The sequence below is a fragment of the Xyrauchen texanus genome, chromosome 17 (assembly GCF_025860055.1).
Source record: "Xyrauchen texanus isolate HMW12.3.18 chromosome 17, RBS_HiC_50CHRs, whole genome shotgun sequence".
Taxonomy (NCBI): domain Eukaryota; kingdom Metazoa; phylum Chordata; class Actinopteri; order Cypriniformes; family Catostomidae; genus Xyrauchen; species Xyrauchen texanus.
In genome coordinates this window covers 17,742,157-17,763,083 of record NC_068292.1, presented here as the reverse complement: position 1 = coordinate 17,763,083, position 20,927 = coordinate 17,742,157, and the positions used below count along the sequence as shown (strand labels likewise).

Genomic DNA, 20,927 nt, shown 5'->3' with positions numbered 1-20,927 from the left:
TTGCACAACAAAACCAGGGAAATTATTATAGTGCAAGTTGATCCAAAAATGAAAAATCCTTTAATCAATCTCATGTTGTTCTCGTTGGACTTTCTTTCTTCTGAGGAACACGAAAGAATATATTAGTCAGAATGTTAAAGACTAACAGCCATTCGTTTTCATGGTATGGAAAACAATGCAATGAGAAAGTGAATGGTGACTTAGACTAACATTCTGCCTAAAATCTCCTTTTCTGTCCCATGAAAGTCAAACGATGTGGCACAACATGTGGGTGCGTTAAATGATGACAGAATCTTTCTTTTTTTGGGTGAAACATCCCTTTAAGAAATAGGGTAATTTTTGTATCCTGATACTTAACTAACACAACATACAACCTGATGACTGGAGCTGACAAAAAAATTCTACTTAAAAAGCCACCCCTCAATGGCAGGCTAAGCAATAGCTACAGAGCCCAATCAGGATCAGCTAACAAAAGCAGACACAATCAGCTCAGCATACAAGCTAATCAATGCGAGTGCGGCTGCCAACACAAACATCCATCACTTTGCCATGTAAATACAGCACAGCATGAAATTAAAGAGGCACGAACCTTTCCAATCGACCTGTATTACTTGCAGAGTGCATTTTACAGACAAACACCATTTGAAATATTTCAGGGTCAAACAGTTGTACAAACAGAGCTGATTGCGCTCACGGCATGGATCTGCAAACAACAAGAGTCCACTTCAAAGAGGAGCAGACAGCTTAGTTAATGTCTTCATTATCAAAACATATTAGCATGTGTTTTATTTAGAGAAACAGAAGTATCAACTGTTGCCCTCCAAATGAAGTTTTGGTTCCAAAATGAGCAGTGTTGTATAAAGTTTCCATTCATCACATTTAAGCAAAAGTAAAGATACCTTCATGAAAATTTACTCAAGTAAAAGTTAAAGTAGTGCTTAAGAAAAATACTTAAGTAAAAGCATTAAAGTAACAAACTTTAAAGTACTTAAGTATAAAAAGTACTAAATCGCATAAATTACGGAACAACTAATGAAACCCATGGAAATGTATTTGATTGGTTGTGATCATCATTTACTCACTCTCATGCCATCCCAGATGTGAATTACTTTTTTTCTTCTGCTGAACACAAACAAAGCTGTTTAGAAAAATATTTCAGCTCTGTAGGTCCATACAAAGAAAGTGAATGGTGACCAGAACTCTGAATCTCCAAAAAGCAGATAAAGCCAGTGATCCAGTTGGTTTAAGGTGAGAACAGACTAAAATATAACTCCTTTTTAACTGTGCATGTTGCCATTGCAGTCTTCAGGCATGATCATTATTTCAATCTCGATAACACTTCCTAGTGCTTGACACACATGCAGAGCGCTAGATGAGGCTATAGGAAGTGTAATCGAACTTGAAATCATGGTAGCCAAGGAAACTGCTGATGTCAAGATATATAGTGAAAAGGAGTTATAAGTTATATTTTGGTCTGTTCTCACCCAAAGCTAACTGGATCACTTCAGAAGACAGTGATTAAACCACTGAAGTATTATGGATTACTTTTATGCTGCCGGAGCTTCAAACATCTGGCCACCATTCACTTACATTGAAAGGACCTTCTGAACAGATATTCTTCTAAAAACAATTGTGTGTGTGTTCTGCAGAAACATACACATGTCTGGGATGGGATGAGGGATGATGAGAGAATCGTCATTTTTGAGTGAACTATCCCTTTAATGAAGCATTCAAGTCACATCAGAATGGTCATATTTCTTGGAGTGCTGATTTTCTGAGATGGGGACATGTCAATTTAAGGAGCATGGCAAGAATCAAGCAAGTTGGTGACTGTACAGTTTAAATTTAATGTATTATTTGTTCTATTGATGAAGAATAAAGATTGCCAAAAGAAAAATAAGACTCAATTAGCTAGTTTATATGAGGTGACAGGCTTGTGCAACATATATATATATAACATTTCCCATCAGTATATGTGGCCACACAAGAATGATAAACTAAGACACACCTAATATACATGTACATGTTGTTGCATTGTTGCTGAAATTGTTTCTTGCTTTTTCAGAAAGTGAAAAAGATTAAACATTTCGAAATCACTTGAACACTAATTACATCAAAATTACAACTTCTGAACTTTTAAGTACAAACTTCCCAGGAGGACTTCAAATCAGTTTAAACCACAACATTACTGAAATAGTGTCTATATTGGCTATGTGTTAAACATATGTGGATTAGACATTTGATTGAGAAAAAAAGCAGTCCATATAACAAATTGTAACATTGAAGGGGAGAGCTGAGTCATATTTAGAGACCAGAATAGAGACTGGGCTCTTTTCATTTGGGCCAATAAGCAACCACCCAGCAACCACACAGAACACCCTAGCAACTGCAAAGCAATGTGCTACAAACATACAAATCAACTTAGCAACAGCATAGTAACAACCTGGCAATTTTATACTGTAGCAATACGCTAAAAAACACAGAAATCTCAGTATCGGCCGATTCCGATCCTGATCCGATACCAGTGTTGTTGTTTTTTTGCATAATCAGTTTAGAATATCTTTACATTATTGTGTGAAAATAATTGGGTGTGCTCAAACCTCAAACTGCACATTATTTCAATATAAATGTATAGCTCATTAAGAAACACTTTATTATTAACTAGAATACTGGATAATGTAGCAGCAAAATTAACAGTAATTCCAGTATAAGTCATCAGTAGAAAAGAAGCCTTTTCAACTTGTATCTGGACATAAAAATTAAAAGGACTTAAAGGATTCAGATCTCTTTTTTGTTCAATTTAGTTGTAAGATATCAGCTCACTTCAACTAAAATATTAATATCATTTGTAAACAAATGATAATAATATATTATAATAGTAATATATCTCAATCATGCACCTTTTGTCACAGATCCACTGGTCTTTCTCTCTCTTCCTCACTGCCATCACAGCGCTCACTCTCCCCTGAGTTCTGATTACACACACCTGCATATCATTAGTGGCTAATCAAGGACTGCATATATACCCCCTTTTACACACACACACTCTGAGACTCCAGACCTTTCTACTCTGTCAAACATAACTGTGTCTTCATTATTGCCTGCAAGTATCATAAGACTGTTGTGAGTTATCTGTTCAGCGTGGCTATACCCTCTCTGGATATTACTCACCTGCTGTTTGCCACTCTGCTTAACTGGATTTACTCACAATGTTTACATTACTGTTTCAGTCATCTGTTCAATAAACCCTGCTACTGAGTTCATATCTCTGCCTCCTTGACACCTTTAACTTTTAAACCCTCACGCTATTATTTTGACATTATAAACTCTCCAAGAAGTCCTGCATGTGTCTGTTTGTAGTTATTCAAAGTAGTTTAATTCGATTCTTATTCAAATTCTGGTAAAAATGCAACTCTGGTGCCGTTATAAATGCATATAAGTGAACCAAACTATTGAGCATCTACATCTGAGATGTTGTTCGTGAGTAGTGCTCAAATATTTCGCACTGCGTGAAGGCTAAAGATAGGCGCGTGTGTAAACAGAGCAGCGGCATTCAATAACACCATTCAAAAACGTGCTGGAGCTGCGCATGCATTTGATATATTTACTTATAAAATACGTGATTCACACAGCTATCGCACGTCTTCAAGTGGATTTGAATAAAATGCACGAGTCATCTCTCCCACAGACATCACATGACCATGCCCCCCCCATGCCACACACACAGTATCGGATTTGGATTGGCCTCATCGGACCGATACCCGATCCGTTTAAAAACGTCAGTATCAGAGCCGATACCAATCCAGGTATTGGATCGGTGCATCCCTAAATGTACACGACATGAGCCGTTTCTTGTCTTCCCCAGTGGAGACGATGGAACACACGTTGTCAGGCCTGTGCTTTGCTTGTGATTCGCAAAACGAATCATTCTGAACACTTTTTGAATCTTTTTGAATCGGTTCAAAGGAATCAAATTTAAAAGATTAGACTCAAATGATTCTTTCATGAATCAGACATAACTATCACTGATATGCATGCATTTTTGCATGTGCAACTTGTTATTCTTTGCGGTGTTCAATCGCAAAAGTAACAAAAGGGTCTGGAGAAATTTATCGGAGTAAAAGTATCAATTTTCTCTTCAAAATGTAGTGATAGTCCAAATAAGTATTTATACTCAAGTACAAATATTGAAAAACCGTACTTAAGTACAGTAATTAAGTATTTGTAATTTGTTACTATACACCTCTGTTGATGAGGAACCTAGTCTTAGCAAATTATCAAAATTTAACATATTCAGGAAAAAAGTGCAATACCCAAGCATATAGAACAATGTGAACTCTGTGGTTGTGCATCACTTGAACTAACAGCTTCTGTGGCATATATGACTCCTGAGATGAGTTCATCAATGTTGTTGTAGATGTCAAATTTATGAAAAATAAACATAAATATATAGCGTGCATATGGGCACACAAATGGTGATACAATTCTTTGCTGTTCCTAATAGCCTGTCATGCAAATTATTCTGCTCTAATTTTCATCAGATAGCACATCAATAATGCAATATACTCATTCCAAAGCATTGAAGGAGAACTGTGGTGTTTCCAGCATGTTTGGGCACAGACAGGCAATAAACTGGGTAGATTGTTGGCAATCATCTCAGGATATTTGACAGGTTTATTAAGCTGGCTCCATTAGTGTGCAAACCTATTTACAGCTTCTGAACCATACTCAAAGGCTGCATGCCCATACAGTCTATTACTGCAGCTAAAACAACACACACTACATTACAAGACAAATACACAGTACAATTTCTCAGTCCCCCATCCATTGTGATAAAAAAAATTGTGGACTGCAGAACCATTGGTTGAACAAGATAATCACTTTGTTGCATTTACAAGAAAAGACTACAAGCACAATCAGTCTAAAGAGAGTTATGCCCCTCTATGCTATGTTGGATAATTGCCATTTAGGTGCATGAAAACACACAGTAAGTAAAATGAAACCATAACAATTAACAATTTGCTTTTTCCGAAGTAAATTCTTGCAAGGCAGCCAACTAATAATGTTATATTTTCAGGTAAGCTTAGGTTAGGCTTTGGTTCTGCTGGCTATAGATGATGCTTAAATAGATTCTAGAAAGACAAGGTAGATCAGAATTCAGTATGCAGATAGATATAAGAAAGAATCCCAAATTGAATCCAGAATGGAAATGTTGCGATGACATCATCACTGTTTGTGGCATTTTGAATGGTGAACATTCTATCAATAAATTGAATCTTACATTTCTTAAAAGTTGTAACATTTACAAATGCTCAATGTGAATGATACAAGCTATGAATAGTACATTGCGTAGGTAATTTTTACTAAACTCATTTTAAATATTGACTAAATACAGTCTTGTGAAATTTTCTCACAATGTAAAAATTATTTTGTCGGTTACCTAAAAATGTGTGCTTCATGTGGCATCATCTAAATGAACTGGTTTTACTCAAGTGAAAAAAAATATTGTTTTAAATATTGATTATTACATGTGTTTTATTTTGACTGAATCAACTTCACCACATTAGGTTACACCAATAAAAAATATATTTTTTTTTAAAGTCAGATAAGATATAGCTTATTATTTCTTTATTTGTGAATACTATTGATGTATTGTTGTCTTTCTCTTTCTTTGTATGTTAACTCTGTATGGACAGCCCAGGCTACGCGGTGTTGCTTGGTTCAGCTGTGCGCTAGCTCATCATCCCTCTTCTATGACATCATCCCTTGACAATGCCACCATTCATCCAGATGTTGCTTACAAAACAAGGATTTAAATCCTGATTCTGCAAACAGAGCCTCACACATAACCTGAGCTCCAGCCGCAGGTGTCTCCTCAGTAAAGGACCAAACTACGACCTTCCAGTGTTAAGATTTAATTTAAATGATAAGAAATAAAAAGACTGACTAAATGACTCATTAAAACAATCTAACAATTAAATATTAATTAAGTTATGCTATTGAAATATCCCACATTTGGTGTCCTTGTTATACATAATACAAGAAAATAAACAGTAATTAATTAGAATAGCAATAATGACAATGTGTAATTGCAAGAAGAGCCACAAAATTATTGGTAGCACTACAATAAGGTCATATTTGTTAACATATTAACTAACAATGAACAATCATTTTTAACAGCCTTTATAAATATTGGTTAATGTTCATTTATAAAAACATAATTGTTCATTGTTAGTACATATTAGGCTATATTATAATAAATAATGTTCACATATACAGTACATTTTTATTAATTTTCAAAATGTATAAGTATATTTTGAAATTAACATTAAACATGTGAAAAACGAATACATTTCACTGTATACATGCAAAAAACTGTGTGTATAATGTGTGACCAAAATAAAGGATTCTATTCTAAACAAGATTAATAACGTTGTAAAATTAATAATTGATAATGTAGATACCTAATGGCAATGAATACAACCTTATTATAAAGTGTTACAGTTTAATGACATGTTTATTAGTATTACTCAGTACCCCCTAGTGTGTCCGTGGAATTAGCAAGTGGTCTGCCAAGTATTGTTTTTTGTGAAAAAAATTTAAATGTGTTAAACAAATTACAACATTAACTTCAGCCAAAACTAAAATTGAGAAGCTAAATGCTAAATGTTGCACTGAATCTATCTAAATATATTATATGGTACTTTACCCAGGTAATTATAGGCCAATCTTAAAATTCAGCCTTTAAATATTTACAGAACTTGTTCCATCTCTATCTGTACCAAGATGTCACTGGCCTTGAAAGACCCCTGTTATGTTAAGTGTGACCTAGCACAATTACAGAAACTGTTCCATTTGAATTTTCATAGGCCTGAATGTTTTAGTAGAACGTTGTTCATAAAATAAAATAAAAACAAATTTTGTATGAAAAGTAACGTTTCACTTAAAGTATGCCTTCAAGTGTGTCTGTGTCTGGACACTTTTGTGTTCAGCTCTGATCCACTGTGGATGAATGAGTGTTTTATTACATAAGCCTGAATTCCCATCTCTCTCATAAAGACTTTACATCACTTTGATAACTGTATCCCTTGGTGAAATGTTTCTTAAAGAAAAGTTTCTTGTTTTCACTGCTCAAGAAAAAAAAAGAGTACATTTACTGCATGCATAAGATTATGTCATCTGTTCAGAGTGTGCCAGCGCAAGAGCCCTGGAGAAACACAGCAAGAACATATAGTATTGTTTACCTCACTACCTAGCCTGATGCTTAGTGACAAATCTATCATTCTTGGTAACAATGTAAGCAATAGGTAATTACCCCTGATATAACAAAGAAATATAGATTTTAAAACCATCACTGGCATGACTAGTGGTAGACTAACATTCCAACCAGGAATCATCAATTTTCAGTTCCTGGTTGTGAGAACATGTGTGGAGCAACTAAGCAAATATTCTTACAAAACTGATTTATAATTTTGTGTCTTTCTTACCACTTTTTTTTTTGTAGAGTAATGTTATATTAATTTCTTACCAAGCAAAAATGGCTTTTAGAATATGAAATAATATATTTTGAATTAGCTAGTTTATATGAGGTGACAAATTATAAAACAATGTATATATTGTTCAAATCTTAACAAAATGTACAGTATTTGGACACTTTCTGATTTTTCAAACATTGTTGAAACATAGTCATTGTGATTAAATACATACGTGGTCACTCTGCTAAGAAACCTGCATGAATTTAAAGGAGTCAATTCAAGTTAATATCTAATGCAATGACATTCAGACATTTTTACGTGTGACCCAAGTATCCAAAAGTGTCCAAATACACTGATCAGCCACAACATTAAAACCACTGACAGGTGAAGTGAATAACATATATTATCTCGTAATGGCACCTGTCAAGGGTTGGGATACACTAGGCAGCAAGTGAACAGTCAGTTCTTGAATTTCATGTGTTGAAGCAGGTAAAATGGGCAAGCGTAAGGATCTGAGCAACTTTGACAAGGACCAAATTGTGATGGCTAGACGACTGGGTCAGAGCATCTCCAAAACAGCAGGTCTTGTGGGGTGTTCCAAGTATGCAGTGGTTAGTACCTACCAAAAGTGGTCCAAGGAAGGACAACCGGCTATAGGATCATGGGCACCCCATGCGCATCAATGAGCCATTCTGTGGTCTGATCCCACAGAAGAGCTACTGTAGCACAAATTGCTGAAAAACGAAATGCTGGCCATGATAGAAAGGTGTCAGAACACACAGTGCATTGCAGCTTGTTGCGTGTGGGGCTGCGTATACGCAGACCCGTCAGAGTGCCAATGCTGTCCCCGGTTCACTACCGAAAGCACATACAAAGGGTACGTGAGCATCAGAACTGGACCATGGAGCAATGAAAGAAGGTGGCCTAGTCTGATGAATCACGCTTTCTTTGAGATCACGTGGACGGCCGGGTGCGTCATTTACCTGGTGAATAGATGGCAGCAGGATGCACTATGGGAAGAAGGCAGGTCGGCAGAGGCAGTGTGATGCTCTGGGCAATGTTCTGCTGGGAAACCTTAGGTCCTGGCATTCATGTGGATGTTACTTCGACACAAAACACCTACCTAAAGATGTGCCCCGCCACATGGCAAACATTTTTCAGGAATGGTTTGAAGAACATGACAAAGAGTTCAAGATGTTGACATGGACTACAAATTCACCAGATCTCAATCCGATTGAGCATCTATGGGATATGCTGGACAAACAAGTCCGATCCATAGAAGCCCCACCTCGCAACTTTCAGGACTTAAATGATCTACTGCTAACGTCTTGGTGCCAGATACCGCAGGGCACCTTCAGAAGTATTGTGCTGTCCATGCCTCGACAGGTCAGAGCTGTTTTGGTGGACCAACACAATATTAGGCAGGTGGTTTTAATGTTGCAACAGATTGGTGTACGTTTTTGGGCTACTGTAGCTTTAAGCGGATATTTAAATGACTGTTTCAAAGGAAGTTCTAAGATCATGAAGATACTAAAATAATGCAACAGCCAAAAAAGTCATAGGGACATTTCTTTTAAACCCTAAACATGTCAAAACAATGGTGGAACTGAAAGTTTGACAAGATTCAGCAGGCACATTCACAGGCCTTTTCCTTTCTCTGATAAGAGCCCTGTGTCAGGGCTTCCTTTTCCACAGACACAAGAAATTTGGCTTGGTTATGTGAGAACAATTTTATGTTTTTCGGTCTTTAAACATTAAAAGAAATTAAGGCAAAAGTTTGTATGTTATTATAATTATTATTATTTCCATTAATAAATTATTAAGTAAATGTAGTAAATGAAGTGCTTGTTTTTTTAAACTACTGATAACATCACATCAACACTGATCACATAAGCACTCATGAGACAAAAACAACACACACACACACACACACACACACACACACACACACACACACACACACAAACTACAATAATCAGGTTTTTAGCATTATTTACATGATCTGAAAAAAAATACTGTGATAACATATCTCAGAGTGGGGAAAAGAGAGAACAGCCTCTATAAACTCTCACACAGTTATACACACTTTAGTTCACTCCCACCACTAAAGCAGAGCAGATGCATCTGCCCAACACATCGAACAACTGGATATCTGAAACGTATAATCAGTGACTTCATTAATAATAAATAACCTGCTGCTCAGCCCAAAAGCAAAACAGCCACAAACACAAGAGGCTGCTCATTCACATCTGGTCTGAGATAAATGACACCTTAACCGCAGAGTATGAAGACAGCATGGCACTCTGCCACACAGTACTGTGTGTGTGTGTGTGTGTGTGTGTGTGTGTGTGTGTTGTGTGAGAGAGAAAGAGAGAGAGAGAGAGAGAGAGAGAGATGATCTGACAGCAGTCCCATGAGAGATGATCTGACAGCAGTCCCATGGGAACAAAAGCACTTTTAGCAGTTTTTTTTCCACCGGAGACCCCCTGGCCCACCACAAAATCAATTTGGCTTCATTGGCCAAAGAGCACAAACACACACACATACATACACATGCACACACACAGATGCACACTGATACTATCCCTTCAATCTCACACACTCGCTCTCTCTGTCTTACATACACAATCTTGCACTTTTCTCTGTCTCTCACTTTCTTTATGTTCTTTGGTTCCCCTCTCTCTCTCTCTCTCTCTCTCTCTCTCTCTCTCTCTCTCTCTCTCTCTCTCTCTCCCTCTCCCTCTCTCTCTTGCGGCTGAGGGTTGGGTATGAGGTTACAGTGGGGAAGATATTTCCCATTTGGAGTAAGTCAACATCTCTGTATAATGAGATTAGGGCTGGATCTCCACATTGGGGTTATGCTGGGCTGGGCCAGGCCATGTGGGGGACACATGGCTCTGATCACCCCAGAACAGGACACTTGATAGCAACCATTATCATTATACAACCCGGATGGGCGTGAATACCTTAGTAAATGTAACAAAAAAGAAATTTAAATAAAGGTCAGGATCTCAGAAATACAGTTCATGAATAAAATAATAAAAGTACTATTTTAATAAATGTATTTAAATGATTAAAGGATATTATTTAGGATTAGGGTGTGGTTTAGGGCAAAACTGCTTACAAATATCCCCAGAATTTGGTTATATCTGAATAAATATCCTTTAGCAAACATCAAAGGGAAAAATTATTAATACACAAATGAACAGTATTTAAATCTATTTATTTCTTAAGAGATTGGCAGCTTTTTGTCAGGCTTATTGATTTCCTTTACATTATGTGTGAACTGTAATAAAAGTGTTGTTACATATTTGCATCTTTACAGATAATTACATTAGCCTAGATTCAAAGGCAGAGTGACCTGTGTTATATTCTCCCTACATGATTGTTTTAGTGACTCTTTGAAAGCCTAAAACAAATGGCTCATGTGTCGGAGCATAAAAAAAAAAGGAATTTATAATTCAATTACAATCAGGGCTGAGAGAGTCGGAGAGAGGGGGGATGTGCCTGGAGTCCAGCCAGGGGACAGATAAGACTACACATTAAAGTAATATTATGCTCCCGCTGCCCGTTACCATGGGAACAAACAAAAGGATTAAAAAATACACAGGGCGATCAATCTCCAACAGGACAGAGGGAAAGAGAGAGAGTTAAGTGCTCTTCGAACGCTCTTCCCAACATCAGAATCATCACTCATGCTTTGACATACAGACACTCTCTCTCTTTCTGCCTTTTATCTTGTATTGTTTTTATTTTCACTGCCTCCTCCTTTCTTGAAACCTCTGCATTCTTCTTTTTCTCAGAGCAAAATAATTAACTCCCTTCTGAGTCCCATTTCCAAATCCACAAATACCGGATTATGATACTGTATAATTAGTGGATTATAATCTAATTACCAGATCTGTCTTCCTGATCCTCTTGCAAGCGCTATGAAGTTCAAATGAAATGTGCGAGCAGTCACATTGTTAATGGGATCTATGATAACTGTACCACAACAGGCAGATGCATGTAACAGCCCTCCAAAGTAAGTAACACTGAAGGAATAATTCACCCAAAAATGAAAATTCTTTCTTCATTTACTCTACCTCGTGGTGTTTCAAAATCTGATCCTGATCATTTTCTTTCTTTCTTGGAATAAAAAAGTTATTTTTCAAAATGTCCCGGCTGATTTTATGGGGACTGGAGCTGTCAAGCTCAAAAATGACAAAAAACAAAATCTTGACATCCCATATTTGAATGTACGCAAATGCAAATCAGATTTGAGAGCTACAGCGGAGGGCAAGATTTTGACATTTTTTGCCTGTTTTTCAGACAAAGTTATTGTATGGCTTCAGACAACTTGGAATATAGTGCACACGTTTAACTAACTACATTTATGACAGTTTAATGGTGCTTTTTTGCCATATGTGGAGCCCCCATCCCTATTCACTTACACTGTATGGAGAAAACATCCAGTGTATGCTGCAATATATATATTTTTTGTGTTCTATGGAAGATAAAAAGTCACAGAGGTTCGGAATGACATGATACAGAATACACGAATAACAGAATTTTTGTTTTTGAGTGAACTAAACATTTAAAATTCAAAGCCATTGTGTGTAAGCTCAGTTTAGTACATTATCCAGGCTACTACAGAACTATCAAGTAGTTTGTCACCTGTACATATATTCACAGTGCATAACAAAAAATATATTTATTTTCTGTACTCTATTAAACTGAACACTCTCTCTCACACTCTCCACCAGTTTCTTTCTTTTTCTTCCTCTGTCTCTCATTCTCCCTGTCACCATCAGCTCTGACTGGCTGCTTTGTTTCTGATGACATCATTGCCATACTCAGAGGCGGTTTACACTTTCTGAGGCCCCAAGCAACTGACCAATCCGGGGCCCCATTTTGAAAATATTCGCTTAAAAAATTACATAAAATTGATAAAAAAATCATCATTTTAAATTCATCCTCTCAGCCGCTGAAGTCAAGAACATTCAAAATGTTTAATTAAATACAAATCTAGTTAAAGATAATTAAGGCATGTTTTCCAGTTTTCCACAATACACTGATAAAAAAAAGCTATATTTACATACATACTGTATATATTTCCAACGTAGGCAACATTCATAACAGTATTGTAACAGTAAACATACAAGACGTGGCAGCCCCTCAGCACACTAGAGCAGAAGGAAATAAAAACGTTGCCATTTATCAAGCACTGAAACTTTGCTTGGAGCAGAACAATCTGGAATAATGTTACAAATTGTAACAGTCACCTCTTTGCAACCTGAACTTGTTAAGAATGTTAATCTTTGTGACACTTCGCTAAAAACATTCTAGATTTTGCACAACAAATGAAACAGTATGCAAGTGTCTTGACATGCATTTTTGAGACCTGAAGGTCTTTTTAACTTCACTACACACAGTAAATAAATGTGCCAGTCCTACGTGAGAAGCTGACGAATCAGCAAGACGTGGTGCAGCAGTAATGGATGTTCGTCCAGCGCTTGCATACACAGGAAAACAATGGAAAACAGAGCAGACACGCAAAAACATGTTCGGTGTGAACGTCCCTTAATCATCAATTCGCACCTGTCTGCAACTGAGAGTGAGTGGGCGAAACAATTGCAGAAGACCTGTACATTTTTTCATAAATTACAAACCCGAACCCAAAGTCCTACTTGAAAAACTGTCCCAAACCCAGCGGAACTCTAACGAGAACTGCTCTGAGAGCACTGACAACAGAGTATTCACACATGTACCCAGAAAAATATGCCAACATGTCACCCCTCCAGCTTTTTTCGGAGCCCCCTCGACATCCAGGGCCCCGTGCAATTGCATAGTTTGCATGGTGGTTAAAACTGATAATGGCCATACTGGACTAGTGCTAACAAGCCATGGAGGCACAAGTGTGTGTTGGGGCATCAAGATATACATTCAAGAAGTTGGCATACACAGCAGTGAAAAAAGAAAGTAGCCTATGTGTGCTTGTATATGTCTTTGTGCATTAGAGAAAGGAGAGGGAAAAATATTTTTGTGTATATCTTACATGGGTGACTAGTGTGTGTGTGTGTGTGTGTGTGTGTGTGTGTGTGTGTGTGTGTGTGTGTGTGTGTGTGTGTGTGTGTGTGTGTGTGTGTGAACACAGATTGACTCACCAGTTTTGCCTCTGAGTGCAATGATGGAACATGAGGGGAGGAGCATGAGCTGTGGGTGGGGCCTTGCATGCCCATCATGTTGGAGCCCATGGACATTTGCCTCTCCATCTGAAGTCGGAAGAGTTAATGTTATTTAAAAATTACTTTATTAAACACTAAATACTGACCCTAATCAGCCTGATCCTAATCAACAGTTTATAGCACTATAGCAAAAAATAACTACAAAACACACACGTGAAAAATTCAATTAAACGCATCAATGAATGCATGAAACAGCTTTGAGCAAATTAATAAACTTAAAACTAATTTTTTATGTTGACGTATTTTAACTGAAAGATATAAAAAAGAAATATGTGTGTGTGCATGCATGCATGTGTTGCGTGTGTGTGCGTGTACTATGTTTATACTACATTGTGGGGACCAAATTTTCCCACACGGATAGTAAAACCTGAGATCACCTAACTTGTGGGGCCCAGCCAGCGGTCCCCATGAGGGAAATGGCTTATTAATCATACTAAACAATGTTTTTTTGAAAATGTAAAAAGATTTCTGTGAGCGGATAGAAATTATCATTAGATCTGTATAAAATCCATACAATTCCCCATAATTATATAAAAACAAATTTGTGTGTGTTTTTGCATGTGTAGTTATTTTTGCAATAGTTTATCTATACTACAAAAGTTTACAATAAGGTTAATTAGGGATAGTCAATAGTGATTAATAAAGTGAATTATATAAAAAAATTATCAACATTTTTCAAAATATATAATTAGATTGAAATAAAATATAAATAGTTGTTTATTAATTATAATATGTTTTTATTTTTCTTATATATTTTTATTATTTATATTATATTACAATATATCAAAGGGATATCAACTGAGCCACAGTATATATATAATTATATTATATTATATTAAATTATATATTATATTACTGTATATTATTTTATATTATATTATACTATAGTATTGTTCATAAAAATCTCCATTTAGATTGTGAAGTCAATATGCATGTGTGTGGTTTCTGATGTGGTGTGTGTTTCTATACATTATTTGTAGCTCTGTGGTCAAAGCAGCAGTCAAAGACAAGTTAGGAGAGAAATTTGAATACTATAGCGGTGTTAAGCTTAAAATAGTATTATCAACAAGGCAACACCCTCAACCAAAGCTCGGTTTCACACAGCCCTGTGAGCTTGCCTGTGCGCTAAACAGAACATTTTAATTCAGATGGTCGCAATTGACCAAAAAGCTTATACAAACGTAATTTACATTCACATTTAGGGTAAACTCTAAAATGGTGCATTCAACTTGGGGTCCTGTTATTAAAACCCAAGACCACCAAGACCCCCCCCCCCCCCACCCCAACCCCCTGTTGACCCATATCAGGGTGAAAGCGCAGCAGTCCGCTGTAATTATTGGAAGAATATTTGGTTTGAAAATATCTCCCCGCACTGATCCCCCTTTCCTGGGTTGCCAATCGAGACTCAGAAACCCGTTTTAATTTAATAAACTTTGCATTTACCTCTACATTCAACATGGACTGGCTTATGTTACAATGAGAACATGTGTTGTGTCATTAGAACTCTGATATGGGCAGCCCTCTTAAACACACACACACACACACACACTGCCTACTCAGCTTGCATTCAGGTTCTTATTGACATTTCTGAAATAGAATTAAAACAGATTGAGCTTTGGTAGAAAATTACACCTCTGCTGATGGGCTTCCTGATAAACAGGCACTGATATGGGCTATGGCACTGGAAAAGGCATTCATTTATAGCAGAGGTGAGAAAAGCATGAGAGTGAAGTAGGGTTAGGCAGTATAGTATATAATGCGTGAGATGTGTTACTGTAGAAAAAGAGTAACGCAAAAATACAGAGCAGGACATTTTCCAATCAAATCTATGAGGAAGAACTTATTCTTAGACACTTATTCTTACTGAAAACTTATTCTTATTCTCAGACACTTATTCATACTATTCTGTATTCTTATTCTTAGACACAACGCAAAGTGGGGTTTAGTTGTTTGTGACTGAAAGGCTAAGTTGTAACTTATTGAACAGATGCGTGCCCACATGTGCGTAGATGATTTTAATGTTTCAAATGTGACTTTTTCAATCTGATTCTACAGTTGAAGCTATTGGTTTTATGAAGCTAATTTACACTGATGTTTGCACTATTCATTTGTTATAAAATAATATTATCTTTTGGTTTGCATCCATCAAGTCCACATCAAAAGAGAACAAAACAAATTATAAAAATCTAATGAGATAAAATACCTTTTATATTTATAAAAATTTCATTTACTGAATGATAAAAATAAATACATAAATAAATAAATAAATAACCTGAAAATGTTTTACTTGGCCGAACTCTTAAAATGAGCTTTGTTGGTGAAACATTATGTAATCAGGTTGATTCAGGCATAGTAAATCATATTTTTGACTTGAATAAAACCAGTTAATTTAAGTGTTAACACATGAAGCACGTTTTTAGGTTAACATACATATGAACATACACTATATGAACCATTTTTGTTAAATTCCCAGCACAAATTGTTATATAGACTGTTACTAATATATAAAAATCACTCATACCATAAAAACACCATGATCCACCCTTAGAGTGAATTTTGAAAGGATGAGTTTGTTGTGTGTGTATTAATGTTTTTCAGTGGCCAGGTGCATCTGAAAAGCAGAGGAACTGTGCATTGAGAAGTGTAAATGCATTTGGCATGTTTGTGGGTGTATTTATGATCTCACAGGCATCAGAACAGCAGATGATCCTTGCATAGAGGGGTCAGGCAGTGTGCCAGGCATGGAGGCCGGCATTGGCTGTCGCTGTCTGTTCCTCAGGTGCAACAATGAGGAAAGGGAACCAGGCACTGGCCTAAGAGAACCAAAAGAGAAAGAAAAATGAGAAGAAGAAAAAAAAGAAAACAGAGATGAACTTATTTCCTCAGATCAAATTTTTATTTTTGAAACTGACGTCAACACGGCTAACCATGAGCCATTATTAGGAATTAATAACATACCAGCAGTAAATTCAGTTCTCATTTCTGTTTGTCATAGTTCCAAAGAATTTCAGTGCCTTATTTTGTCTTTCTTAAGAATTGGACAGTCAGACAGACAAAGAGAATAGACAGGTTTCCTAGCAAGAGGCATCCTGCTGGGAGCTCCAAATTGAGGTTTACTGGCTCAAGCCCTGTATGTTTCAGTAAAAGTGTAGGTCTGGATTAATCTGTCATTAATTAAAATCTTTTAAAAATATGTCAAATTGGTAGAAATGTAATCTTTGTGTTCATGTTGGTTTCATACATTTTTGTAGCATTATCTACAAAAATAATAATAATAATAAATGTATGACTTAGGTATTAAAATACTTTCCTTGAGCCTTTATTACACGTGAGTGTATGAAACATAATCATTCATTTCAGTTTCTCAAACATATTTATCAAGGTAAGGTGTTTTCTTATGTTTATTCCAATTGAACTGAACAAAATGTGCCTTTTCATGAAAACGTCAAAATATCTATAAAATTTCACACAGGCAATACACTTACAGACCCTCAAGTGCGTAACATGCAGTTTCAGCACAACAAACACACGATGATGGCATGAAGCACAAGTGGCGTGCACAGACCTAAGCAGGAAAAGGGGCGAAAGGATAAAAAAGGGGCACTGATTTTTTTTATTTTTTTTATTTGATTATTTTTTATAAAGACTTACACTTATATACTTGACTTATTCTTTGCTTTTTGAGTATTTAAGTATTTTTCTTGTATTATAAACATAATGCACCATATTTTACCCTTTTTTTCAGACATGGTCTGTGATAATCCCATGTTTTTGACATGTGTGTCATAGTCAGGGCTGAAAAGGGGGAGCACCATTCCCAGAGTGAACTTCGAATTTTGCCCATTCAAACTGGCTACATTTGTTAGGGGAATAAAGAGTATTTCAATCTTTTCTCCACATAACAGCCTACGAAATCCTTGCAGGTTCTGCGCATAAATGCGTGGGAACTTCTGCGTCTGTGGTTGCCCAATGTTGACTATGTGAGTGGTCAGAACACATTCACGCAACAGATCGACAAATGCACACTGGAATCCACAGGCAACCGATCCACACATATACGCAACAGATCCAGATGCGCTCAATTCACAAATCCACACACCAGAAGAATGCACAAATATATGGATTTCTTTGCTCACAATACCTTCCACAAGTACATAATGTAATGGATAACGCAATATATCTTTTCCCAGCTGAGGTATGAGTACACTTGCATTTTCTATTTTACTTTACACTTGTCAGTCAAATTTGTCAGTGTTTTTCTCACCCCTTTTTCTCCCCAATTTGGAATGCTCAGTTCACAATGTGCTCTAGGTCCTCGTGGTGGCGTAGTGATTCACCTCAATCCGGGTGTCGGAGGACAAATCTCAGTTGCCTCCGCATCTGAGACTGTCAATCAGCACAACTTATCAAGTGGCTTGTTGAGCACATTACCGTGGAGTCATAGCGCGTGTGGAGGCTTCACACTATTCACCGTGGCATCCTCGCACAACTCACCATGCACCCCACCGAGAGCGAGAACCACATTATAGTGACCATGATGAGGTTAACCCATGTGACTCTACCCTCCCTAGCAACTGGGCCAATTTGGTTTCTTAGGAGACCTGGCTGGAGTCACTCAGCACACCCTGGATTCGAACTCGTAACTCCAGGGGTGGTAGTCAGCATCTTTACTCGCTGAGCTACCCAGGCCCCCAAATTTCAGTTTTAAAAATATCCAAAAAGAAACAAGTTTATCTTTTCTTTTGAGATGAAGGCTATTCCATGCACTTCTGTTTTGAAAGAATAAAGCAAACTTGATCTAAGCAGAACAGAGAGAGAAGTGGACAACCCAGATGAACAACAACAAGACAAGCACAAGACATGAGTCTCTAATCTGAGAAACAGACTCCTCACAGGTCCTAAACTAGCAGCTTTAATTAACAGTATATGCTGAACACTTGCATTGCTGCATGTAGAGGATTCGTGGATGAACAGAAAGTTTGAAGAAAACATCATTTATTTTAAAAGAAATAGTCAATTGTAACATTATAAATGCCTTTAAAGTAATTTTTCAATTATTCTCAATCAATTTAATGCATCCTCAGGGAGCAAAGCCCCCCCAACTAGAGTCCCCCCAATGAATCTCGGCCATTTCCAACACTGGTCATAGTAAAACTATGGTATCTTGGAGTACTATGACAATATCATGAAATATGAATATAATCATTCAGAGTTAAATGCTGTAAACAGATATCTTCTGTCGCGTTTCGCTTGTAACTTCACGAAACACAAATAGAATTAAAAAAACAGCTGATGCTCTGTAATGCCACTTCAATGCTCCGGGGTGAATTCAAAATGACATTTTTGCTCCCTCAAAGGGCACTGCTGTGGGAAGGGGCTTGAAAGCTTGTTCCAAATGAAAGTGAGAAAATGTATGGGCCCTTCCACAAGACAAAGGGCACATTCATACAGTAATTCCATGTTCCCTTCAGAGTACCCACTTTAAGGGCTCTGTACTTGTGAGTTTACAGTGCATAGGGAGGATCACTTACGATTAGAATCCGTCCCCAATCTGCTGCAGGGCACACTGTTTAAGGCACCTACAATTAATTGGTATTAATATACCCACAATTTATAATGAAACCTCATAATAACACATTATTTCTGTTATTGTGAGATTATTATGAGATTAAAATTTTGTTTTATTTCATTATATTTATATTTTAATTTCATTTTTAAAATTTCAAGGGCACCTTTACATTTGTGAATGAAAGACGCAGGGGCTTGTGCCACTGCTGCCATGGTTCTGTGCACGTCACAGTGAAGCGCTACACTTACCCTGGACGCAGTGATATTACATATTATATAGCGATATAATGTGTGAGCTATAGCACTTACTAATTTCATCACATTTATGCTGTCCTGCCGGTATGGACCATCACATAATGTGGAGAAACACAGCTTGTCTGAATAACCTTTTAGCCTCAGCTGACAAGCATTATTTGGGTCTGATTGGAGGGCTGATGGACAGCTGAAAGGGAGAGGAGGGGGTCTCCACCTGAACAAATACCTGTATTTATTCGGCCTAAATAGCAGCATTTACACTGCATGATTACTAAGTACACACACACACATAAATAGACACATACGATCATTAACATTCTGACATATTGTCATTTGTGTCTAGCACTCAAATCCATCACATTCTAAGACCCTTTAACAATCTTAGGTCTCTGAAACACACACACACACACACACACACACACACAGGTGAGATTTTGCTCATTTTTAAACTGCAAATGGATTTGGCGGTTTAAGTGTTATTTCACCCAAAAAACTAATTTAAAACTCTATGGAGTCTTCTATGGAGCACACATGGAATGGTTTTGTAGAATGTCAAAGCTGCTCTTTTCTATTTCATTAATGCGAATGTGGCTGTTAAAATCCAAAAATCACAAAAAAGCACCAAACGATACCATTAAAGCAGTCCATATGACTCTTCTGAAATCTTCAAAAGCTATACAATATCTTCGTGTGACAAACAGACAGAGACTTAAATCATTATTGGCTGAAAATCTTCCCCGCTGTAGCTCTCAAATCTCATTCACGTTCATATACAGTATTTTCCAAAATAGCCTGTCAAAGTTCTTTTCATTCACACAGTTATTTTTTATGCAGTTAACTTATATTATTATAATTGACTTTTAGAATTTTAAATACAACAGTAATATCATGCACCTTTAACTTTAAAACCCTCAGGCTTTTATTTTGACATTCCGACTATCCAGACACCGTTCTCCTAATAACAGAAAATCTGCAGTCAGCTGTGACCAAAAGCAGAGTTCATTAAAATGTGTATGTCTATGCAGTGTGCTGATGTCTGTTTCAATATATAGAAATTGTAGGAATTATGCAGGAGAACAAGGATTTACATTATTGTGGCAGAGCAGGCACAGCTCTTCACAGAACCGCCACTCCAACAACAGGCTGATGAAAAACCAACCTTGGCCTGTTACCATTGAGGTGAAGAAAAACAGAAAAAGAGAGTGGGAAAGAGTGTAGCAGAGAGTAAGGCAACTCTCAACGGGACAGTCCCGCTGCACTTTAAAACTCAGCGAACAGGAAACAGCCCTAATTAGGAGCTAAACCTAGCCAACAAGAAGAAAGAGGCTTTAGACGCTGCACAGGTTCCACTGCCAAACTCACTCACCTGCTTCTGAGAGAGAGAAAGAGTGTGTCAAGAGTA

The 20,927-nt window shown here is 36.9% G+C and overlaps 1 protein-coding gene across 1 annotated transcript in view; it reads right to left on the bottom strand.

Annotated features, from left to right (window-relative positions):
• LOC127657590 (cyclic AMP-responsive element-binding protein 5-like) overlaps window positions 1-20,927 on the bottom strand; it is a 93,934-nt gene that overhangs the window by 31,010 nt on the left and 41,997 nt on the right. The window contains exons 6-7 of the mRNA XM_052146448.1: window positions 16,389-16,515; window positions 13,622-13,729 (exon numbers count right to left, since the gene is read on the bottom strand). Of these exons, the coding sequence (XP_052002408.1) occupies window positions 13,622-13,729; window positions 16,389-16,515 (235 nt within the window). The remainder of the gene's footprint in view (window positions 1-13,621; window positions 13,730-16,388; window positions 16,516-20,927) is intronic.